This window comes from Astyanax mexicanus, chromosome 8 (assembly GCF_023375975.1).
Source record: "Astyanax mexicanus isolate ESR-SI-001 chromosome 8, AstMex3_surface, whole genome shotgun sequence".
Classification (NCBI taxonomy): domain Eukaryota; kingdom Metazoa; phylum Chordata; class Actinopteri; order Characiformes; family Acestrorhamphidae; genus Astyanax; species Astyanax mexicanus.
Window position 1 is genome coordinate 54,674,771 of NC_064415.1, and position 26,448 is coordinate 54,701,218.

The following is a 26,448-nucleotide window of genomic DNA, read 5'->3' on the forward strand; positions in this document are numbered from 1 at the left end:
TTAATGTCACATAAGTTTTGTAACCATCTTCGGCTTAAGCACTATCCGGTTTTTTAATCAGTCTGTGAAAAATATTTCACACTTCTACTCGGTGATAAAACTCTTGCATCCGGACTGCAATTGAAAAAAAAAAAAAACAGGAGGACCAGTGAGTTTTTTTTTTCTCAGTCACATGACATCAGGTTCAGTAGCTCCTCCATTTCCACTCGCTGTTGTGTTTTTTTTTTTACGTGGATCTCTGTGGAAAAGCGCACCCAAAGTATAACTACAGTGCGTGGCAGTGGAAAAATAGATATTTTATTATACGTGAGGTGACGAAACTCAGAGATGTGATACTGCTAATCCTGTCCGGATAGTTTTTTTTACTGTTTAGGGATGGTTTATGAAATAAAAAGGTCAGTATGACCAGTGTGACATATCAAATATGACACACAGGCTCTCAATGCAATGGAAATTGCTATATAGATTTTATTGTAAAATATTCAAGTCTTCCTTTTTGTGCATTACAGACAAAAAAGAACAAAATACCATTCTTACATTTTTTCCCATCACTGAAGATAAAGTAAGTAGGTATATCAGTAAGTATATCGGTAAGTATATACGGTATTGTATATATAGGCATTAATATCGTGATACCAGGGGAACGCGCCTGCTGCTGGGTGAGAGTAACGTTAGCAGAGCTCAGACCGCCTCCGCCGCGGAGAGAGGGAGCAGGAGGCGCGGGGTGGGAGGAAGACATGGCTGGGAGGAGCTTGGGGAAGTATAAACTTGGATGAGTTTAGGCTGAGGGTAAAAAGCCTCGCCGCGCTTAAAAATCATGCCAAAACCGGAGCGGAGGACACGAGCAGCCGGCCACTTCGCCTCGGAACTCGGTGGATATTCCCTGAAACGGAGCTTCTGTGACTGAGGGCTGCGGGAACAACACACACGCCCCGGGTCCCGGAGCCTCGCATCAGCCGCGGAGCAGCGAGAGAGAGAGCGCGGGAGCTCCACAGCGGGCAAGCCGAGCCAGAGCAGCCCAATCCCCGTAAACACACAATGGGATTAGCGCTGGAGCGGAGGAGCAGAGCTTCCAGCCCATGTGGCTCAAACACCTCCACCACCACAAACTTAACACTACTGTTCCTCACACTGAGTGCTCCAGCAGTGCTGTCCTTCACCCGTGAGTATGGAGAGTGTGTGTGTGTGTGTGTGTGTGTGTGTGTGTGTGGTATTGGACTTTTTTTACTTAACTCTGGTTTGAGCTTCAGTGTTTTGGTAACTGTTAATTAGATGTTGGAAAACTTCAAAAGCACTTTGGAAGGGAAGAGCTGGAGAAAAGAATAAACATAAACATGCAGCAAAACTGAAAGTTAGGGCTGTCAGATAATCCCAATAAATCCATAAACACATCATTAATTCAATGTTTGGGAAGTCAGTAGCTATTGGGAATTCTTTGGGAATTCTTTGGGAATTCTTTGGAAATAATTGTATTGCTCTAACAACTTCAAAACCATTAAACTGAACTAAGAATTAGGATAAACCACACTAATAAACTAATCTCCCTCTCTGGGTGTTATATCTGAAGATGAATTTTTGGATAATTAGTAAAATGTTTGATAATAAGTGATGTTTTGACTATTATTGGTGCATCTCTTTTGGTTCGGACATTTGCCTGTGGTTGGTGTGGTGCAGTGGATATCACTGGATAACACATTGACTGGGGTTCAATTCCCAATCTGGGTGACTATATTCTGCTCTACACCAATAAGAGTCAATGGGAAAGAATCTTAACACTAAATTAGCCCACCTCTGCAATTGAAACAACCCTGTAAGTCGCTTCGCATAAGACCGTCAGCTAAAGCCATAAATGTAAACGTCAATGTCAATGATATATTGACCAAAAAAAAAAAAACAGATTGCAATAAACGATATTAAATGGCACTAACATAATCTAATCAGTCAATCAATCAATTAAGGCTTATGTTCATGGCAAAACATTAAGGGTTACTCTCATTTTCAGTGCAGCTGAGCGTTTGCAACCTAAAGGAACAGAAAGTAAACAGTTAAATAAATAAAAAAAAGGTAGAAGGCTAAAAAGGTAAAAATTAACAAATGATGATGATAGAATAGCACAACAAAGCTTCTTCACCTGCTGCACACTGTGTATAGAGTCACAGTTATTGAAGCACTGATTGGTCATTTAGCATGACTGTTTAAACTATGGTTTAATATTATACATGTGAACAAACACACAAATAAACACAATAGACAATATCGCCACTATCAGGTATTATCAGGTCTATTTATTGTACGATAAGTTGATAATGAAATCATCATGACAGGTCTGTTCAAATTATTCTGAGAGCTGGACAAGGATTTCATTAGTGCTTAAAGAGCCCTGAGCCAACTGTACCCTTTAGAACAGACTCAGAGAGTGTAAAACAATTTAAATAGCAATTTAACAAGTTAAATTGGATGATGTGCAGCAAAAATTCAAACTGAAGTCTCTGTTTTCTACATGAGACGGGATCTGAATATCAGTTGTTAAGAAATTGCCACTGCTTATGCATTTATGCATTTTGTCTGCTTGTTAAACCATTGCAATAAATATTGTGCATTGTAAAAATGCCTTTAAATATCGTAGTACAATATTTGTTTACCATATCTACCAGCTTGATTGCATATGCATGTTTAAATAGTGGTAAATACATACCATCAGTTTACTCTGACAAAAAAAAATGAGAATTTATCAGTTACTAGTGATGTAAGTCCTCAAACAAGCAATTTTATAACTGGGATAAAATTACCACTTAAATGTAGCCTTTGTAATTTTCTACCATTTCTCAGCTGTTTTCTCAGTTTGGTCAGTGATGTTATAACAGTTCACTACAACACACTACACGTTCTACACTGAGTCCAATATCAACATCCGTCCCCTGGTGGGTGGAATGACCCTCTCATGTGAAACCCATGTGCTCTACATGTGTGAGATTTGTGTTTAACAGTTTAAACTGTTGAAATCGTTTAATAATAAAACGAATGGGCACCCTTAGTGGAGAAATGTTTTGAGGGGAGAATACCGTCTTAGGTATGGGAATTTCAGGGCCGTAATTCATTGAACACATGTACTGAGCAGGTTTATGTACTGTAACAAAATCCTGACATGGAATGGTGTTGCTGAGATTTTTGGACAAGGTTAGTTACTGGGGAGATTGTACTGCTGTTGTCCAGTCCTTTGTTTGCTGTTTCCTACATTGATGCCCACTGGTGCTTGGACCAATTGGACAAATTGACACCTGCCACTGTTTTCGAGCATGTTCGAAATTAATTGTTTGGATGTTTTCTTGAATATTTTATAGAAAAGCACATTTTACGCAAAAACTGCTCCTCTGGATCCTCATGGAACTTATTATATTCTTCATATTGATGAAATGTGTTCGTTGCTGGCCCATATTAAAACCATTACTAAATGATGTGATGTAATATGCCCTGATATTGATAGATTGTTATTTATTGCTTTATAGTCAAAAATGTTTAAAAAAACACAATTTATACAACCATCCAGTCTGTTATACTTATACTTACCATAGGATCTGCAACCATAGTGTCTGTAAACAATGGCTAGGAACTGGCTACATATTAGAGATTCACCCAAAAGCTTATAAAAGAGCTGAAAAAAAGAGCTTTTTTTGCTTTTGAATTGGCCTATCTGTTTAAATTTTTAAGTCTTAAAAGAAGCATGGAATTGACGTGATGTCAAATGAACGTCTTTTCTACTAAAAGAAATGTCAACTTGATTCCTTGCCTTAAGAGACAAGTTAATATGCTGATTGCCGATCGCTTGGAGCAAAAATTGGCATATTCCAACTGTGCGCACACTCCTTCAAAATACTGTGTTCTAGATATTTAGCCTTTTTACTATTCATCCAATCTACTGAACAGTTTGTTTACGTTGCTTAAATGATAGTTTACACAGAAATGAGAGAAATTTGAGAAACCGGAGCTGATTTGATCGACAGCTCTTATGCACTGACACTAGAATAAGAGCGGCGTGTAATTAGGAGGCCTTCCGTGGCAAGCACAGGTGTGAAAGCAGAAGGAAAAGTGCAGACTGGGACTAATTACACTCAATTAAGGTTTGCCATTTTCACGCCCTCCTCCACCAGACGAGGGATTAACAGCCTCTAAGAATGTGGCATCGGTCCATCGTCGCCTCAGGATGGTAGGGGCGTAGATGCTTCATTTCTTTGCACACGTGTGAACCCTACAGCTCCAGAGCGGCTTTCCCTGGGCCTTGGTTTTCCGCATAACATAAACAGAGTTAATCTGGAGGGGGGAAAGACCTTAGGCACAAGTGGCCTTTTAACGCAACAGCGCAGAACGAGCGAGCGAGCGAGCGAGCGCCGATACTGAGAGCAGGAATGTTCGGAGCAGGTCCTCATTTTTCACCTTCTCGATGATGGCAGCGGCCTAAGCCAGGGCTTAGTGGGGAGCTGCTGTGTGTTTGCCTTGGTTTAGAATGTTTCTTCAGCGATCACAGGCCTGCAGGGCTTACCTCACGGGACCCTTTCAAAACAAGCCATATTTTACAGCCCATTTCCTATTCGGACACATAAAATAAATACGGATAATTGCAGCTGTCATTAAAGTGTTTAAAGTAAAAAGGGCTCTCCGTGCCGACTTTGGTTTTCGTACTCCGTCTTCGCCTTTGATGAAACGGTTCCGCTCACACCGATGATTCAACGCCGTCTCCGAGGCCAAAAGCACGACCTCTTAATGCGACGTCTGCTGCTGAGGTAAACTCTGCTGGATTCTGCCTGAGCAGATCTAAATAACTGCTCCTCTGGATCACAGAACTTATTCTTCATATTGATGAAATGCGCTCGTTCGCTGCTGGCCCACGTTAAAACCATTACTAGATGATGTGATGTAATATGCCCTGATATTGCAATTAGCAAGTATAAACATCACGACCCGACGCGTCATCGTGAACAATGCATTTGTGTCCAATTACACACCAGTTTTCAAGCAGCTCTTTTATCATTTAAACATTTAAAGCTCTGGAAAGAAATAAGAAACCGCTTAAGAATGATGAGTTTCTTTGATTTAAGCAAATTGAAAACCTCTGGAATATAATCAAGAGGAAGATGGATGATCACAAGCCATCAAACCAAGCTGAACTGCTTGAATCTTTGCACCAGAAATGCAGGGATAAAGTTTTCCAAAAGCAGTGTGTAAGACTGGTGGAGGCATGAAAAAAACTGTGGTTAAAATTTCAGGCTTATTCCACCAAATACTGATTTCTGAACTCTTAAAACCTAATGAATATGAACTTTATCGCTAAGAGTATTGTTATCGTAAAAATAGTGTCATGAAATATCATGATATTATTTTGTTTAAAGGTCCTATGGAAACTGAAAGGCTTGGTATGGTCAACTGTTGGCACAAAATGTGGCATAGACATGGTGTAAGGTGTAAATATAAGTGTTTAATTTGCAGTTTATTTATATGTCATTCAAAGGGACAGTTTCCAATTTAAAGCAATAACAGAAGAATAAGTATGACAGTTGTTGGTACATACATGTTAAAGTATAGTAAAAGTATAGTAAAAGTATAGTAAAAGTATAGTAAAAGTATAGTTAAAGTATAGTTAAAGTCACTGTGTCTCCCTGTGCTGTCCTCTAACATGATGTCTCTGAATGCCCCCAGCGATGGCTATGGTGTATCCACAAGATCCAGCCCTGCTGATTGGTTCCAGTCTCACGGCCACATGTTCGGTCAGTGCTGATCACGGTCTGCATGCTGGCTCTCTTTACTGGACACTAAACGGTAAACGCCTCCACAGCAGCACCTACAGCATCCTGAGCCCCACCGTCCTCAGCGTCACTCTGACCAACCTGAGCGGCTCCCGGCAGCGCTCCGGCGACAACCTGGTGTGCCACGGCGGCGGCGGCCACGTGCTGGCCGGCTCCTGCCTCTATGTGGGCAGTAAGTGTGTATGTCTGTGTGTGTTACGGTGTCCCAGTGTTATATAGTATATATATAGTATATATATATAGTCTCTCACCCTTAATATGTTTTGGAATAGTTAAAAAAGCTAGTGATTACCATATTTTTCGGACTTTATAATTCATTGCACCTTATGTATGAATTCTACCAGTTAGGTATTAAGGAGCAGAAAATCCACTCTGCTGAAGTACAGCGTTATACAGTGAAGTTTCTCCAGCACTAAGGCTTGGTGCAGCAGCATTAGCGTTAGTAGCTAACCACAGAGCTATCTCTTTCGACTGTAGTTTGCATGTTAAAACAAGGGTTTCCTGGGTTACTCAGTCTAGCTCTATCGGGCAGCATTAACGCCTCACTAGCGCTGCGGTTAGACATATTATAAAATCTGACATTAAACTTGTGTTTTACTTGTGCAATAGCGCTTTTAAAAAATCTCTTTTTGAATACTAAAACATTAAGTATTTTAGGTCCATTTATAGTGTTTATGGAACTATTTTAAAAATATTTAGTTTTGTTAAAGTTGTTGGCATATCTCATATCTATCTTTTTTTAAGGTATATTGTTTATATTCTTTAGCTTCAGCTTTAGCTTTAATGAAGTCTGATTTCTTCTTATATTGAGTAATTTTAGGACAAAGTAAACCCAATAGTAATTAAAGCTTTAATTTAAATACTTAGTGTTTTATATTATATGTATTCCTCATAGTATAGTAAGTCTTAGACCTATATAAAAAAGGCCAGTCATGCAAAAAAAATAAAAATAAAAATAATAATAATAAAACAAATGCAGTAATATACAGTGAAACCCTCAGAATCTTGAAAAATACTGTGATATACATATTTTTGGTCATACCGCCCAGCACTACAAGAAACTATGACTAAACTAAGAGCTCATATTTAATGGTGAGTCCAAGCGTTTGCAAGGCCTTTAGGTTTTTACTGAGACGAATTCCAATTATTGGTGTATATTAACCCAGAATTATTATACAGTATATGTGCTTATAGTTGTGCTATGATGTCTCGTCTCTTTGTCACCTGTGAGGTCCTGTATCACTGTTATTAGTCCAACCCAAAAATCAGAACAAACGCACGTTTGTCAGGAAGAGCCGTAGCATCAGCAGCAATATGGAAAATTACTAGTGCAGACACTGACACTGAGAGCAGGACAGTCTGAGGAGAAAAGGAAGAGAGTGAGTGAGCGAGAGTGTGTGGGTGAGGAAGGAAGAACAAGAGCAGGACCAAGAGACGCAGAGATCAAGTGTGTGTGTGGATGTGTGTGTGTGTGTATGTGTGCGCATGTTGAAGTGCCGTGTTCCGTTAAGTAGAGCTCTGTGTGTCTCCACGGCCTCATCTGCAGGGCTTGTTGGCCTTAATCAGGCTCTGACACTTCCACTGCCTGCCTTTTGTTCTCAGTTGAATGGAATCTTGGCGCCCGTCCTGAAGTTAATCGAGGATGACAGCTGAAAACACTCATCCGTTGTTGAAAATATTTAAGTCAAGCCATTATTTTCAGGCTGTCTACAAGGATCTGCGTTCTCGCCTCGTTCCCTTTACGTGCTTTCTTACGGGTGCTGAAGTACACCCTCATTCAACTGCACAACTCTGTGTACATGTGAAGCAAGCCTGACCTAAAGCGATGCAGTGTCTGATTACAGAGCTTTGTTTTTTGGAGTTAACTCAAAAACAGTTTGCTCGAAAGATCCTGAAAGTCACATTTTTACTAGTGTATCTATGTACTGTTGGTCAGCAACACAAATCGTCACTGTCCAGTAGGGGTGGGCAATATTATATCGTATACAATATATCGTGACACAGAAATATCATGATATTAAAAATCCATATCGTGATAATAGGGCTGTTCTGTCTTAAAAGTAGTCTATTATTTACTGTGAAGCTTTAGGTGTATTTATTGTATAATTGTTTTAGTTTGCAGTTTATAAATATTCTGCAATATTATTTGCTGCATTATATTATTTTATGCTATATTATTTATTTAGCCACATTATGATTATTCTGTTGTACTATTATACTATATTCCTGAAATGAATGAATTATTTTAGTTTTCCTATATCGCCAAGTATATCATTATCGCAAAAATACCCTGAAATATTGTGATATTATTTTAGAGCCATATCGCTGTCCAGTGAAAAACACTTATCTCCATTTTTTGGTTGATTTTTACTTTACTACATGATTTGAGCAGACAAACTGTGTCTTACACTGTGCCATAATTTCTTGATTAACGGACCAATAGAAACTCTTCAAAATGATCTGAAATAAACTCTTTTTACATTGACTTCCATTAAAGGTTTTTTTTCTCTCTCCTGTAAAGTTGCTGATTTGGAGATAAGTGTTTTTCATTGGACCGAGATGAAATTCAATTCGTTTAAGGTTCCTTCATAGTTCAAAACCTAAGGTTTACCACAGGATTAAATAACTCAAAGTATTTGTAGCAGTGCACAATAAAACTAAATTTCTCTTCAAGCACCTTCACTCTTAAAAAATAGCAAACACTTCCTTTCCACAGGATATGATGGAATATTTACGCAGATAAATTCTCACAGGATTACCGTATTTTTCTGAGTATAAGGCGCACTGGAGTATAAGGCGCATTAAGCAGCACTAGTAAGGATGCCTACATTAAAGTGAGCAAGGGTGTTGCCATGTGTCCCTTCTAATGATTAAGCTGAGGGAAGCATTTTCAGTAAAGTTTCTCCAGCACTAAGGCTGGGTGCAGCAGCATTAGCCACTAACTGCAGTGTTAGCAGGACGTAAATGGCGCCTGATAGCGCTAGATTGAGGAACCCTAAATGCACTGATAGATAGATAGATAGATAGATAGATAGATAGATAGATAGATAGATAGATAGAAAAAAAGCTGTTTACAGACAGTTGCTAATGGGTGAGCATGTATTTTGTAAGCAGTCAGCTGAGTTAAATTGTGATGAATCTAGGGCTGTAGCAATACAATGATTTAGTATGATAAATTATAAATTTAATTGTTTCCTTGAATATAAAATGTAAGTTATTTTGAGGTCAGAGATTTATGTCTTGGCTGGAGAGGGCTAAACAATGCCCTATACAAAGCCTGGACACTTATGTAACTCACGTATGTGTACTTTTCTTTCCCTAGTGCCGCCTGAGAAGCCCGTCAACCTTACCTGTTGGTCCAGGAACACAAAAGACCTGACCTGCCGGTGGGCTCCGGGGGGCCAGGGGGAGACTTTCATTAAGACCAAATACACACTCAAATACAAACTCAGGTATGTGCTGCGGGTCTTACTCAACTTGGTGTTTATTTTTTGGTTCGGGCTCGGGCTGAGTCAAACCGAGATTTCCCATCACTTAATCCATAACATGTAGGAAATTAATATTTAAATTATGGATAAATACAAATTGTTTCCATATTATTACCATATTATTACCATATTATTACCCACTTATTAGTGAACTGTAAAATAAAGTGCTACCAATAGGTCTATTCTTCTTCAGTGTTGCAATGTTAATTAACATCATTCGAAAAAAGCTCAGTTTTAACTCTCTACTTACTAAAAAAATCAGGCTTTAAATCAGGCTTGGGCTCATAATGACAGTTTATGGGTCGGTTAAGGTTAGGGCATAACGTGCCCAGGCTCGGTCCGAGTCAGGCTGGATTATTTGGGCCAGATCTGAGCTCTACTCTGCATCTCTTACTTGCTAATTGCTGACTCTAACAGCGCTAATGTTGCTCATGATGAGTATAGTAGGTTCTGCTAAACATGTGCTGGAACTGTGATCTGAAATCTACTAGTATTCCTTAGCTTGAGGTCAGTTTTTGAATGCTTCTGATCAGTTCTAATCATGTTGAACATGATTATTGCTGTTATTCAACAGCAACAGAAAGGAAAGCCGAGAGGCATTTGTTCATATTATGATTCATTGGGATACTTCAGATTCCTGAGTGCTCTTTGTATACACATTCATAAACCAGAAATGATTCGCTCGAGTCGGCACACATCAGATGAGATGAGTGGAATTATACAGACAGGCAGTTCTGTGCTTGGTCATAGACGAGCAGTGATGACGGAGAGGGCACTGAAATGAATAGATAGCCTGAGGTAAAGTCTGGTGAGTCAGGGTGGAATATTACTTAAGTAAAGTGAAAAGAAGTGAAAAGGTCTCTCTAGAATATTCAGGTGAAAGTTTATGAATTTAGCATTGCAAACAATGTCAAGAAACTAAAACCTTTCATTACCTTTCAAGCCTTTCTATTGGTCCATTCATCAAGACATTTCGACACAGTTTAAGGCACAGTTTGTGTGTTTAAAAATTATGTAGTAAACAAAATATTACCAAAAATGGAGATACTTAGCAAAAGTTAAAAAAATAACTTTTGCTTTAATATGAATTCATGAATTCAAAAATCAACAGACCCTGGCTAATTGAGATGGCTTGTGGCTTTTATTGTATATCATATTTTTTGCACTATAAGCCACACTTAAAATTATTTAATTTCCCCAAAAATCGTCGGCGTGCCTTATAATCTGGTGCGCCTTATGTATGAATTCTTCCAGTCAGGTTGTAAGAAGCAGTAAAGTATTATCGGCCTGTAGCCTGCTGCTAACCCCGGCTAGCGCTGCTGGAGCAGGATTAGCACTAGCGGCTAACCGCGCTAAGCACTAGTGTTTAGCCGCTAATGCTAATGCTCCAACCTTAGTGCTGGAATTTTGGGAATCTAAGCTTACTGTAAATAAATGGAGGTGCTTTACTCACCCAAATAAACAGTTTTCAGGAGAGAAATCTGTGTAGATTAACATCCGTTTGATCACTTTTGAAGAAAGTGTTTTTTTTATTTATAAACATTTTTGTTTACTTACGTAACTTAGCTTTACTTAACTTTGTTAACCAACATCCCCCCCCCAACCCCACAGTTGGAATTGAATAAGACAGAAAACATGGCGAAACCCCTGTTCCTTACTAGTGTCCCATAATGCGCCTTATAATCCGGTGCGCCTTATTAATAATAGTACTCCAGAAAATAGATGCTAATTGAAAGTGTGCCTTATAATCTGCTGTGCCTTATAGTGTGAAAAATACAGTCCTGTCAGGAAATCCTTAGTGTCTTTTACTTTTGCTTACAGATGCTTTATACAGGGAATTACAGTTAAAACATATTAAAAGCTGCTATTGGTAAAAGAGTTCAGTGCTTCTTAACACAGGTGTGTGTTTTCTGGTGCAGGTGGTACGGGCAGGAGAAGGAGTGTGAGGACTACAGCGCGGGGCAGCCCTACACGTGCTACATCCCACGCGACCTCGCCCTCTTCACACCTTACGAGATCTGGGTGGAGGCCTCCAACCAGCTGGGAAGCGCCACCTCGGACGTCATCAGCCTGGATATCCTGGACGTGGGTGAGTGTGCGAACCCTGACCCCATTCCATTCCTCACGCCGCCCCCAGGTGTCTAAAAAAAGCTGGGTGGGGTCCGTGACGAATCACCTCCCTCTCACCCCTTTTCCTTTCACGCATTCTGACCCCCTGTAACACCCACCCTCTTTCTTTCTTTCACGTGAGAACTCTGCCTCCGGAAGTTTACGAGGCTTTCGCTAATCTGAATACTGCAGCGCCGCCTCGGGCTACACTTAAACGGGTGATGTGACATGAAAAGAAAGCTCTAAGACTGTCCATAAAAACTCCTGGGATGGTGTTATCTTTGAGTGCAGGCCAAAGCAGGCTGAGAGTGGAAATTTCAAATATCAGATGTTCTCATAAAAACGGAGTTAGCCATGTTTTCAGAAATAGCACTTAATTCAGGGAGCTTTAGCGCTTGGCAAGACTCTGCACTGTGTTCCGGGCTCGGCCTTGCAGCAACCGGCCTGCAGTAAGTTTCCTGTGTGTGTGTGTGTGTGTGTTAGTGAGTGAATGAATGTGTGTGTGTGTGTGTGAGTGCCACACCTGGAGGTAGAGGCAGGTTTAGAGGTGAGCAGCAGCTGCACAAGCAGAGCGGATGTTGCACTGATGATGCCAGACTGATGACGCACCCACCACTCCTAAACGCCTCCGCTTAGATACAGAACCATAAGCTCATCAATATTTTGACCTGATCTTATCAGCAGCATATCCTTCAACACCACAGTTATATGCAAAAAAAAACTCCCAACAGTGAAAGTTCCAGTGGTGGTTGTAAAGATTATGGGTTAGTGTTGAGAGGAATAGCAATACTTTCATACTTTAATTTTTAGACCAGATAACTTTAAACATAAAAGCATAACATAAACTTATGGCATGTACTAGGGGTTGGCAATATGGCCATAAAATAATATCACAATATTTCTTGGTATTTTCATGATACTCTCGGCGATATGACGAAACACTGAATTAAAAAAAAAATCAAAATACATCAAATATTTATTATTGCATACCATATGATATGATATGGCTCACCCCTAGCTGAGATATTAAATCATAAAAAACGAAAAAAAGAATTTTAATCAGATTTGGATCATAAGTCAATGATCCAGATTTTAATGATACTAATAATAATGCACTCCAAATATCTCCATATATCCAGGATTAAAGTAAATTAAATGATACTGGACAGATATAATATTTAGTAGATACATAATGGGAAATGAGAACAGTGTAATTTTTTCTTTTGCTAAAAACAGTAAAAAAGTAGAACCCTGATGTGATTATTAGGGGTGGGTGATATGGCGCGAATATGATATCGTTCACAATATTCATAAATGTTGGCGATATTATTGCATACGATACGATATGGCACACCCCTAGTGGAAACCTTTTAAATATAAATGTAAATTATACCGACAAAGTGTGTATATATATATATATATATATATATATACTGGCAGAAATTTGACGAATCAACAAAATGTTGATTTAAAATTTGTTAACTTCAAATTTCAATGTTGCCTAAGCCTTCATTTATAACAGCAACACACTACACAAAATTCAGAAAAACAGTGGAGGAGTCATTAGTGGGGGAGACTGATGGTCAAATATTTACTTTATGAAAGTCTCTGTCACCTTAATACTGTATACTGTGGTAGTGTTTTGACATGGTATGTGTATTAAAGGAATACCGCCCAACCCTATTGGCCGCCCTACTTTGCACTAGGGGTGGGCGATATGGCTTTAAAATAATATCACGATATTTCAGGGTATTTTTTTTGCGATGACGATATACTTGGCGATATAGGAAAACTATATAAGAAAAAATATTCATTAATTTCAAGAATATAGTATAATAGTATAATATATATAACAGTATAATCATAATGTGGCTAAATAAATATTGTAGCATAAAATAATATAATGCAGCAAAAAATATTGCAGAATATTTTCATATACAATAAATACACCTAAAGCTTCACAGTAAATAATGCACTACTTTTAGGACAGAACATCCCTATTTTTTTAATATCATGATATTTCTGTGTCACGATATATTGTATATGATATAATATTGCGATATAACACCCCTACTTTGCACACTTTTTCACTTTTGATGTATTCATTCTTAAACACTCAACAACAATTAAGAAGATTTTATCTTAAAAACTATGGCTTTGTTGTGGCAAAAATCTAATCTCATATAAAATAAAATATAAAATAGGCTTAAATAATGTATACGTTTAAGTGGAGTTAAAGTTCTTCAAACTTGTTGTTTTCATCCTGGATGTTTGCTCTGTGATCAATTTGTCTCCTGCTGTGTTGAATCACATTCTTTTCCACCCTCTCCAGTGACGACGGACCCTCCGGCAGACGTCCACGTGAGCCGGGTGGGTGACCTGGAGGACCAGCTGACTGTTCGCTGGGGAACGCCACCGGCCCTCAAAGACTTCCTCTTCCAGGCCAAGTACCAGATCCGCTACAGGCTGGAGGACAGCTCTGACTGGAAGGTAGTGTGACCAGACCGCTGGAGAACAGTGGAGGCTGTGTGTGTTTAACAGAGCGCTTACAGCAAAGGAAGCGTCCGGATTTTAGACAATTTAAGAAGTTGATTTTACACAGCCATTGATCAGCAGTGTGTAACTTGATTATAAAATGTTACCTAGGGATTGGCTTGGAAATGCCCACATCTGTATAAGTTGTGAGGCGTTTATGTGTACTGGGAATACATCATAGAAGGCATTACCCCTATAGTGAGCGGTAATGATTGTGAACGGCGGTATCTGGTTAGAATTGTCCATGCAGACAACTATATACACATTCAGTGCATACATACTGTATCCCACAGATTAATGCATTGCTATTTAGCTTCAATGGAAAATGGCCTAAGTCATTGCGCACAATACTAATCCAATGGATTCCAATGGTATAATCTCCTTGAAAACGTATAAAGCTCACCAGCATTGGGCTCTGGAGCTGTTAAACCAGGTTCTCTGGAGTAATAGAGCTTTAAGATAATATTTTGGAATGAGTTGAAGTAGTAGAACTTATTATCTAACATCAATACATAACCTTAGTACCTAAAGCTAAAGCTATTAATTCATTAAATCCCTACAGCAGTGTTAAAACATCCAGCATAAATCCTTCTCACAACAGTAGAAGCTGTTAAACTCTCAATTAATACCCTTGATTTTAGAATAAATACTTGACGATCAGGATTCATAAAACTACATTAGATACAGTATTCACGTCCTTTTCCCAAAGTTTGTTTTCTGAAATCTCCTGTTGAATATAGAACAATAGTGCTGCTTTTAAAATACAAATAAACAAAAGAAAAATGCTTCAAAACTATTTCAACAGTATTAAACACAAAATTGATCCAGACATAAAATCGACACGACAAGGAAGTGAGAATAAGCATCAATAAATGTATATCCTGGCTGATACATATCTCAAAGCATTGGTAACTGCCTCATTTAAACCCATTATGTATTAACATGCTCTGAATCCATTTAAAATCCATTAAAAAAGTACACCCACGTCAGCCTTCAGCTTGTCAACAAATGCATGTGTAAAGCTGTCCATGAGGAGGAGCTCAAAGTGTGATTTTTTTTAATTTACAACAGCGGCATAATTGTGAATTATACTCATCAACTAACTATAGGGGGAACCCAGGAGCTAGAAATACTCTTTAAAACTTTTTAACTTGACTTATGACTTATAGGGTACTTTAATTTTTTAAATCTTTTTTAAAAGGCCAGCGAACAAATAAATGACAATTGAAACAAATAAAGCTACCTGTAATGTTTCAAGATATTTTCATAGTTTGTAGTTTATTTATTTTATACTTTTGATACATTAGCTTTTTTTTTTTTCAGGAAAATAATAGTAAAAACAAAAGCCTCTTCTATGAGAAAGTGTCCAATCTCTTGACTGGCGCTGTATCTGATTTGAACTCTTGTTAAAGTGATGATTGACTGCGTTGTTAATTTGATGGCTGAGTGACTTTTATGTTGGTATTTTTATTAGCGTAAAGCCAGTTTCATCTTAAAGGTTGCCAAATAGATGCATTGCCTGCGGCGTAACCCTCCGGCTCCCGCAGCAGCGGATTCGGAGGAGCTGCGCCGCATGTGCTACTTCAGGATATTTTGACAGAATCTCCAGCTGAAAGTGAGTGATTCACGATGATATCGAGTTTAATAGAAGAGGGCTTAGATTTATTAGGTAGAAAGGAGATATCCTGAAGGTTTAACGGTTTTACTAACACTGCCTACAGCATTCATCCAGACCTGTGTTATTAGTCAGAAAGATACTGAAAAACTAAAACTACCTAAACTCTAAAAACTGTGTATGTTATATTGAAAAAAAAAAAACAATAATATGGTAATGAAAATGTGTCTAATACGTCTAATACGTCTGTGCTGTATAATTCTGTGGTTAAGATGAAAGATAGTGAAAGAATAAGAGAGAAGGACTGTGAAAGAGAATGAAAGAGAGAGACAGAGAGAGGGAGTATGAGGAACAGAATATGAGAGAAGAGAACAATAGAAAAAGAAAGTGTGGAGAGAAGAGAATGAGAGTGAGAGGAAGAAAATTTAAGAGTGAGAGAAAAAGAACAATAGAAAAAGAAAGAGACACACAGAAGGTGTGAAAAATAGAACAAGAGAGAGTGAGAGGAAGAGAATGAGAGAGAGTGAGAGTAAGTGAGAGACAACGAGAGTGAGAGGACGAAAGTGAGAGAAAGTGAGAGAATGAAACAGAGAGAGTAAGTGAGAAAGAGAAGGAGAGTAAGTGAAAGAGAGACAGAATGAAAGAGAGAGAAAGGGAGAGTAGGTGAGAGAGAGAGAGAGAGAGAGAGAGAAAGTGAGGGAATGAGAGTGAGAGAGTAAGTGAGAGAAAGAATGAAAGAGAGAGTGAGAGGAAGAGAATAAAAGAGGAAGTGAAAGAAAGAAAGAAAGAAAGAAAAAAAGAAAAGGAGTGAGAAAGAATGAGAGAGTAAGTGAGTGAGAGAGAGTGAAGGAAAGAATAAACGAGAGAGAAAAAGTGAGAGGGAATGAGAGTGAAAGAAAGAATAAAAGAGAGAGAAAGTGAGTGAAGGAGAGTGAAGGAAAGAATAAAAGAGAGAGAAAGTGAGAGGGAATGAGAGTGAAAGAAAGAATGAAAAAGGGAGAAAGTGAGAGAATGAGAGTGAGAGAAAGAATGAAAGAGAGAGAAAGTGAGAGAGAATGAGAGTGAAAGTAAGAAAGAAAGAAAGAAAGAAAGAGAAAAAGTGAAAGAAAGAGAGAAAGCGAGCAAGAGGAAGAGAATTAGTGAGTGAGAGAAAAAGAACGATAGAAAAGGAAAGGGAAAGACAGAAAAAGTGAAAAGAGTGAAAGGAAGGAAATGAAAAAGAATGTGAGAGAAAGAATGAAAGAGAGAGAGAGAATAAGTGAGAGAAAACAAGAGTGAGAGGAAGAGAATGAGGAAGAGAACTATAGAGGAAGAAAGAGTAGAACTCCTCTTAATTGATATTAATTTAAACACAGGTTAAATGTAAGTTCCTGGACCATTCCAGAGGAGTTTAAGTGGTTTACACGAGGACGCAATGCACTATAGCATTATTAGCATTATATAAATGACCTTAATAGCTTATTAATAGAGAATATTATAGGGAATATTACTACAGGGAATATGCATTTATTTAATGATAATCCACATCCACTCCTCCACATAGACTGTAGCACAGAGATGCTCATCTTCCCATGTGGGACTGAATCGCAAACACTTCCCTTCTTCATCTGCATGAATGATGAGTTGATTTTAGCACCTCGGTATGTGAAACGTGCCCCGGGGGTGATAGGAATATCCTTGGGTAAAGTTACATAGGTGCACATTAACCAGGGCCATGCAGGAGAGATTTATGTCCGTTCCTTAGGCCAGGACTGGGCTAAAATCTGAAAATAATCACACTCGAATTCAGATCTTGGATTTTGGAGGTGTTAGCAGGGGGGAGGGGACCAGGAAGGGGTCAGCAGATGTTCTAAACTGAATTTCAGGTCTGAATTACTCATTTTTTTTAATGGCTGATGCAATACAGTGATGAAGATGGCATGGTTCATTTGCATAATGCTGACTGGCCCAGACTTGCTTCTGTTTACCAGTGGTAGCATCAGTGGTAGGTGAAGAGTACTTGTTCTCTTGTTATTGGTTCTTTTTTGTATTAGTCTGATACTAAACATGCTTATTGGTAAGTACTGGCACTAAGTACTGGCACTTTTTCCTGCATACTGGTATTTCTCATCTGTTTAAGTCACATCTTCTCACCACTACATCTTGCATCACCAACAGGGATAGTGTGGAAGTCCACAAGTGTCTATATTTTAACTAGGGATGCACCGATGTGAGAATTCTGGGCAGATGATATCAACGATATCAAATGCCAATGGCAAAAAACTGCAGAATAAATAGGTTAAAACTAGATTAAATTAAATAAATTTGAAAGCAGCCCATTCAATGTCAGCCAATTGAAATAGTTTTTTTTAATCTTGAAATATTGGTCATATTGGCCGATACAGATGATTCTAAAAAAGCAATTTAATCAGCCAATATTTTTCTGATATCATTGTACATCCCTGGTTTCACTGGGGGTGGGACATTAGTGAGTCAAACTCAAGAGTGGGAACCATGAACATTCAATTTCATGAAATCACAATTACAAAACTATAGGTTTTTAATATTTGTTCACAGCTTATGGTCCACACTGTGAGAAAGTTACGAAAACCTGGTTATATTATATATAACCTTGATGTGTTTCCAAATGAACACTGTTCCCAAACTGAAACACCTGGTTTTAGACAACAATAATTTATTGTGGTGACGGACAGTTCTGGTGGAAACAGGAGAGTTGAGGTGCACATTGAATTCTGCCGTGATTTGATCAGCCGGGGTTTTATGTTTTTTGGATACAATCCGGGTTAGCACCCGAACATCCCTTTCAGACAGCTTCCTCTTACAGTGTCCACAGTTAATCCTGTTGCATGTGGTTGGTCCTTCTTGGTGGTATGCTGACATTACCCTGGATACCGTGGCTCTTGATGCATCACAAAAACTTGCTGTCTTGGTCACAGATGCTCCAGCAAGACGTGCACCAACAATTTGTCCACTTTTGAACTCTGGTATGTCACACATAATGTTGTGTGCATTGCAATATTTTGAGTAAAACTGTGCTCTTACCCTGCTAATTGAACCTTCACACTCTGCTCTTACTGGTGCAATAATGTGCAATTAATGAAGATTGGCCACCAGGCTGCTCCAATTTAGCCATGAAACCTCCCACACTAAACTGAGATTATCTGTGATACAGTATGCTGTTTCTCTGTCTGATGCTAACAAGCCATTTTTTGTTTCGTTTAATTGTAACATTTTCAGATTGTTTGTTTTGCATTAAACTATTCAGGCCAGCCTTAGTATTGAGGACTTTTTGTTTTAAGTTGAATAAAGTTATAAAGTACAGTAAAGTGTTTAAAACTTGGGTAAGAAAAGAGAGTGGAAGCCGAACATTTCTTAAACCAGACTTTCCAAGGATTTGAGTGAGAGCGCGTTCCCCGTGGTGAGGCGATGCCCTCTGTCTGAGGTTATCAAAACGGCCCAATGAAAGCAGGTCTAATATAAACCTGAAACTGTAGTAGGCTAAACACACCACATTCCCATCATAACAGCATATTTTAGGCATTGGGCCATCATAACATCACACCAACAATTTACAGTTCATATAAACAGTGGTATTTCCTTCTGTTAATGGACTTTAGTGCAAACACTGGTAGTTCAAAGGCATCGTTCGTAAGGGGGAATCTTGTTTGGATTGGATCTGCAAACCTGGGCAAGCTTTCAGTCATTTTTCCTTTAGAATTGTAGTAATCCAGTTGGAATTGACAGCTCGGGAATTTAAGCATCTCCATATGCCCCGTTTCTTCCTGCTCTGCGTGAAGAGCTCTGATGATGCCAGTGGCAGGCACGCATGCACATGTCTGGTTTATAATTCGGGCGCGCCATCAGAAATCCCTTATCCTGTGCAAATGGGCTGCATGATATATGGTAATTGGTAGGTGAGGTACATTTTTAATTCCTTGGGATCTCCATTAGGTTGGCACAGAAAGGAGCTTTAGGCTGTTTGAATTAGGCAGAACCGTGGAGTTCTTTTTAACCTCTGACTGTGCAGTTCTGGCATCGCTTTACTTCCTAAACATTGTGTGATTTGTGTTGCCAACTTTTAGGGATTTTTTTTTTCCAGTGCAGCACATATTTCTTCATGCTGCACCAGTGTAAAAATAAATAAAAATAAATAATAATAATTCTGTGACAAATCCAATGAACAGAACTGATCACTGACCCAATCAATCAATAAATCAATCAATCAATCAATCAATCAATCAAGATATGTATTAGATTGTAAGATACAGCTAGGTTTATGTAAAATTAGTAAAATGAACATTGTTCTTTTATTATATAAACTACAGACAACATTTCTCCCAAATTCCAAATTAAAATATTGTCATTTAGAGCATTTATTAGCAGAAAATAAGAAATGCCTGAAATAAAAAAAGACACAGAGCTTCTAGACCTCAAATATTGCAAAAAAAAAAGTTCATATTCATTAAATTGTAAGAATTCATAAATCAATATTTGGTGAAACAACCCTGTTTTTTAATCACAGTTTTCATGCATCTTGGCATCATGTTCTCCTCCACCAGTCTTACACACTGCTTTTGGATAACTTTAAGCACACAGGGTATGCATACTCAACGGCAATTTATGCTTTTACGTCAAAAAAAAATACACTGGTGTAGAGTCCAGTGTGTGTTAGCAATGTTAGCCTAGCATCTTTTTAAGTCTAAAACATTGATTAGCTGTTTCTGGGTTCACTGATCAATTATGTCCATTTTATATCTTTTTAAGTTTTTATTATTTTTTTATTTGTTGTACACATGAATGTACAGACATGTATTTGATTAGTATTTCAGAAAAGCTGTATTTTCCTAATCCGGACTAAATGCAACACCAAAAATGCCTTGGTTGGGGAAGTGGAAACTTTTGTAAATGTAATATTTTGCTGATGAGTTTTTTTATGCTGTGGCGAAAAAGTTGGGTCTCAGCAAAGTTGCCTGTTGGTTGTATGTATTTCTGCATTCTCCTGAATCGATGCCTTAAACTTTTGTTTATTTTTCTTTTATTTGTTAATAATATGATGCCTCAATGTTGATGCATTTACGTCTTGCATACAAAAAAAAATGTGATCTCTCTAAATCCAGTAATCTACAATTAATAGACTTTTGTTGAGTTAATGTCTAAATGTAACATATTAAACAAGGCCACCTATCATATCGCGTAACTCGAATATACATCACTAAAATAATTGAAAAAGAGGATAAAAAAGCTCTGAAAAAGCATATTTAAGTAATCAGAAAAAAACACAGCGCATCCAACAAGAACTAAAGCCTCGTATATCTTTTATACAGCAGTGAAAACACGGTAGCTCACAGAAAGCGCTGATGGATTCTACACGCCGATCTGTTTTACTGTGTCCACTGTGAACACGCACCACCCTCTGGAGGAAGATTTACATCAGTAAAAACAGTAAAAAAATCCCCCTATTCAACCAGTCGATTTCCATACCGCCAGTTTGATGGCCACTAGGGGACCTGTGGGAAGAGGAAAAGCAGTGCGCTCTGACCCTCGCAGTTTTGTTGGCTTTTTAGAAATGTCACTCCCAACAGGACCAGAGGAGCACATGGTTCCCAGTCCTCCTGTCATGGCGATGCTCAGCCCTGGAATAAACTCAGCTTTTCGATGCTCTTTTTCTCCTTCATATGGTTTCAATCAGCAGGCAGGTTCTCTCTGAAGCTGCTCCGGGAGTTAAGTTACATAAAACGCACTGTCCACACTGGGCTTTTTTTTTTTTCTTTTAATTTAGCATGTCGCTTGGCTGCCAGCATATCCGATCATTCCCGAAGTGAAAATATGATAGCATTCGCCATTCTGATTTTTTTTCTACATATTTTATAAAATTTCTACAAAGGATTGCTGAAAGCCGCAGGGCCGTAGACTAATGGACAATGACAAGAGCACGAAAACTACACTGCAAGTAGATGACATTAGTTCTGATTAGTTCTGGGATTATTTTTAAATGCATTTGTGTGTTTGTTTGTTTAACCATTATTAAGCAGACCCGCAAAACAAACAAACAAAAAAATCCTATTTAAAAGGCCAAATTCTAAAAGATACTTTTACTTTTTTTGGTCCTTCGTGGTGGTATGCTGACATTACCCTGGATACCGTGTCTCTTGATGCATCACAAAGACTTGCTGTCTTGGTCACAGATGCTCCAGCAAGACGTGCACCAACAATTTGTCCTCTTTTGAACTCTGGTACGTCACCCATAATGTTGTTGTGTGCATTGCGGTATTTTGAGCAGAACTGTGCTCTTACTGGTGCAATAATGTGCGATTAATGAATATTGGCCACCAGGCTGCTCCAATTTAGCCATGAAACCTTCCGTGATCAAAAATCACCTTCACTACTTTACTTCACTCTATTATTATTATTGTTCTTATACCTGCAGGGTTCCCTTCAGCATTGTGTAATTAAATTACCATTCATTCCAGCCGTTCCTGCTGCCACCTGATGAGCCTGTTAATGGAGTAGTGTTAATTTGTCGTGTACAGGCGGGTGACGGGGTTGCGGCACGATGTGTTTCCAGATGTTTGTTGCTTTCGAAGGGGGGTGGGGGGTAGGGTGTGGGTGCAGGGGGTGGGGGGGGGGGTGGTGTGGGGGGTTGGAGATGAGTTCAGAGACAGGCAGAATCAGGCTGGTTTAGGGTTGTAAATAATTACGGGGGGCCCTGGCCTTATTATCCTGGAGGCTCTGAGGCACGGGACATTCCTGCATTTCAACCCCCCCCCCCCCCCTGTTGCTCTTCCCTCGCTTCAACATGCAGCATGCAGAAGTGTGTGTATGTGTGTGTGCTGCATGTGTGTGTGTGTGTGTGTGTGTGTGGTGGTGGGGGGGGGGGGATTGGGTTTGGCTCTCGGCCCTGCTTGTACGCTGTTGGTACTGTCTTCACCCGTCCAATCACTCAATCTGTAAATCTGTAATAAGTAATAGATAACAGATTTCCTCTGGGGCGGTGTAGGAGTAGGAGTGTGCCGCGAACGGACGAGAGTGCGACTAAAAGCATTTGTCTGTATCGTTTACCGCCTCTTTTGTCTCCGATACATGTTGGATCCTCTCCCGGGAGCAAAGAGCACGGAGGGGGGATTACTCGTCTCTCCCGGCTCGGTGCAGCAGCCTGTGCCAGCTTGCTTGTGGATTTGAGTATGAATGGCCTGGTTTTTTGGAACGTAAACAGGCTTTGTCAGTCGAGTGTGTGTCTGAGTGTGTGTGTGTGTGTGTGTGTGTGTGAGAGAGAGGGAGGGTGTGTGTGATATTGCACTTTGATCTGACCCTCTTTGTGTTTGTTTTGCGTGTCTTGCCGCAGGTGGTGGACGACATGGGGAATCAGACGTCCTGCAGGCTGGCCGGCCTCAGGCCCGGGACGGTCTACTTCGTCCAGGTTCGCTGTAACCCCGTGGGAATTCTGGGCTCCAGAAAGGCCGGAATCTGGAGCGACTGGAGCCACCCGACCGCAGCCTCCACACCGCACAGTGGTAGTAGATTCAGTTGTCTATTACTAATCTCATATCTTTGATGTCTTTGAGTACACAGAAGCTTTAGTGTAAAGAATACAATGCTGTTGTTTGAAGTTCTCAAATTTCTGACCTGCACCCAAACGAACAAGGCCAATTCTTTTTTTTTTATTTTATATCATTTTATTTCAATTTTTTTCCATTTTCTCCCCAAATTAGCACAGCTTATTACCCAACCCACTCACTAGGACTCCCCCTATCACTAGTTATGCCCCAACACACCAGGAGGGTGAAGACTAACACATGCTTCCTCTGATACATGTGAATTCAGCCACCGCTTCTTTTTGAACTGCTGCTGATTCTGTAGCATTGCCGAGTAGCATCACAGGAAAGCATAGCGACTCGGTTCTGATACATCAGCTCACAGACGCACTGTGCTGCGGACATCACCCTAGGAGTGATGTGGGGAGAGAGCGCCATCTACTGTACCCACCCGGTGGGAGCAGGGCCAATTTTGCTCCCTCTGAGCACCGGCAGCTTGATGGCAAAGCTGCATGAGCGGGGATTTGAACCTGCGACCTCCTAGTGGCCACGTTATGACACATCACCTAACCATAAAGATGATTTTGGAAGCAAGCTGTGGTTGTCTCCAATAAGTAGTTTACTATCATATATTATATATAATGAAAAATATATAATATATATATATATATAAGAAAAGTATGAAAGATAGCAGAGATAGCAGAGCTAAGCAGAGAAGCGTCTGAACGGCACAGAAGCAGGAAGCAGGAGCAGGAGAGCAGATAAGTAAACAGGTTGATCTGATTTAAACAGCCCTAAAACTTCTCTATGGCCAAGAATCATGAGGAAGAATTTTGTTTACTCAAAAACATGCTTCATGTAGGAAATAATGTTTGCATTAGTTGTGGATGACTGTAACACAATACACCCTGACTACACTCTGAACTGCAGTCTCCTCACTGCGCAACGGTAGAGCTGATCCAGGAACGAAACCTCAGGGTAGATTGAGACACCGTCCTTCCTTCATCGCAGTGCAGCATACTGAGCTTGTCCTGCAGTCAGTCCGTCCCCTAATCAGATACACATTTAAACCAGCGCTAAATCCAGCAGCTGAAGACTCGCAGCACCTGAAACAGATTACCCATCCCCACACATCTCTCCTCGCTTTCAGAACACCAAACAGCCTGCAGGGAGCGTCTGATACATTCGTTTCAAAAGGCTTTTGAAAGAGATCCTGAAGATTAACAGATTAACTCCCCACAATGTTCGGCTGATTCCGGAACACACCACACCACAGCTGGAGCAGCGAAAGGTCGCTATTTATTTAAAGTAGAGCTTGTGTTTAATCTTACAGTATAAACTGCCCTCAGGATTATTTGATTAGGGATGTGAGGAGCACTCGTCCATCAGGTTTGACAAAGGATGTTTAACTCTGTTCTGGCAATGATTTAGTATTGAATATTTATTGAGTCCAAATGTAATGAGAAAGTATTTACTGTACTTTAATATTTCTTCCAATTTTGTCAATTTGTCCCTATTACGTACATATCTCTACTGTCTCTCTGAAGTCAAAAGGGAGAAGAAAAAATCCACACCATCATACCGAATGACAGACTAATATGAACAAGAGCACAAAGAACAGCACACTAAAAGATAGACAAATAGAAAAAAGCCCAGAAGAAATCACACTGATTAACAGACTGATATTAAAAATACACAGCGAGCATCACACTGAAGGATAGGCAAAGAGAAAAAAACCTAAAGAGCATTACAATGAATAGCATGATATGAATAACATGAGACTGATATGAAATACACAAAGTGCATCACACTGAAGGAGACGCAAAGAGGAAAAAGCCCAGAAAGCATCACACTGAAGGATAGCAGAAGGAAAAAAGCACAGAAAGCATTACACTGAATAACAGACCGATAAAAAATATACAAAGAGCATCACGCTAAAGGAAGGACAAAGAGAAAAAAGCACAGAGAGCATTACACTTAATAACAGACTAAGATGAAATGTACAGAGAGCATCACACTGAAGCATAGACAAAGAGGAAAAAGTACAGAGAGCATCACACTGAAGGATAGACAAAGAGGAAAAGCCTAAAGTGCATCACACTTATAAACAGACATTTAGAGGTGGACATCAGATAAATATTGGTAACAATAAGTGAGCAGAACACTGCAAGACAGATGAAGAGAAAACATATTAAGAGTTCCACACTGATAGAGAGAGCGAAAAGCATCATACTAGTGAGCGGTTAGAGTGTATCAGACTAAAAAGTAGAAGGCGAAGGAAAATTGAGAGCATCACACTGAAACAAGGGAACAGAGAAAGCAGTCAGAGAGCTTTAAGCTGAAATATTGGAGGGAGACTAAACACTACACTGAGGTCGCATCACACCAAAACATAGATGGAAATGAAATACCTAGAGAGCATCACACTGAAAAAGAGAGCATCACACTACAAGATACAGAGATAGAGGGGGCAAATTTCCCTAAGAGCATCACATTGACAAATAAACATGAACCAATTTAGAGAGCAGGGAGAACACATATTTGCAGAGCATCACACTGAAAGATTGAGAAAGAAGTGACACTCGAATGGTCATCACATTGATGAGTGGTTGTGAGAAACCACTCGGAGAGCATCACACTGAAAGACAGATAGAGAAGAAATACTCAGGAGAGCATCACAGACAAAAAGAGGGATATGTAGCACGTAGCACTCAATGATCATCACACTGGTAAATGAATGCTGAGGAACCACTTAGAGAGCATCACACTGGTTGTTAGGGAGACCATGGCACTCTTACAAACTGAGAGATCACTGGATTGATGGTTGAATCTTTAGGAGTTACAAAAATGTAGTTTTTAGTCATGATGCATCAATGCATTTTGCATCTTTAGTTTGGCTGTATGCTGACTGTGCGTGTACTCTACAGAGCGGTTGCTGGCGGGCTCGTGCGACTCCAAGGCGGGGCAGCAGAACTCAACGCTGCGACGGGACCTCAAGCAGTTCTTCGGCTGGGTCCGCAAGCGAGCATATGGCTGCAGCGGCATGAGCATCAAACTATATGACCAGTGGCGGGTCTGGCTGCAGAAATCCCACAAAACCCGGAACCAGGTAAGAACAAGGGGTCAGAACCATGCTATTTGTTGGGGAATAGGCTTGTTTATTGCTTGTAAGCTATGGCAGGTATGAAGAACTTGCATGGACAAACTTTTCACCTATTTGCTTCATTCCCCCGCTGGCCTGCACTGACACTGCGTTTGAACAATCCGTGCCCGAGCACACTTAAGTCATTTCTCTCTGCTCAGTGGTCTTGCCGGTGTTGTGCCAAATTATAAAACACCCCCGCTATGAAAAGCACCCTCTCTTTAGGCGG

General features: G+C 39.6%; 1 protein-coding gene across 1 annotated transcript in view; it reads left to right on the forward strand.

The window, feature by feature from the left end:
• The first annotated feature begins 642 nt into the window (after window positions 1-642).
• The window catches only part of crlf1a (cytokine receptor-like factor 1a), a 30,839-nt gene continuing 5,033 nt past the window's right edge, over window positions 643-26,448 (forward strand). The window contains exons 1-7 of the mRNA XM_022677874.2: window positions 643-1,162; window positions 5,692-5,970; window positions 9,121-9,250; window positions 11,206-11,375; window positions 13,728-13,885; window positions 22,888-23,056; window positions 26,005-26,186. Coding sequence (XP_022533595.1) covers window positions 1,039-1,162; window positions 5,692-5,970; window positions 9,121-9,250; window positions 11,206-11,375; window positions 13,728-13,885; window positions 22,888-23,056; window positions 26,005-26,186 — 1,212 coding nt within the window. The 5' untranslated portion in view covers window positions 643-1,038. The remainder of the gene's footprint in view (window positions 1,163-5,691; window positions 5,971-9,120; window positions 9,251-11,205; window positions 11,376-13,727; window positions 13,886-22,887; window positions 23,057-26,004; window positions 26,187-26,448) is intronic.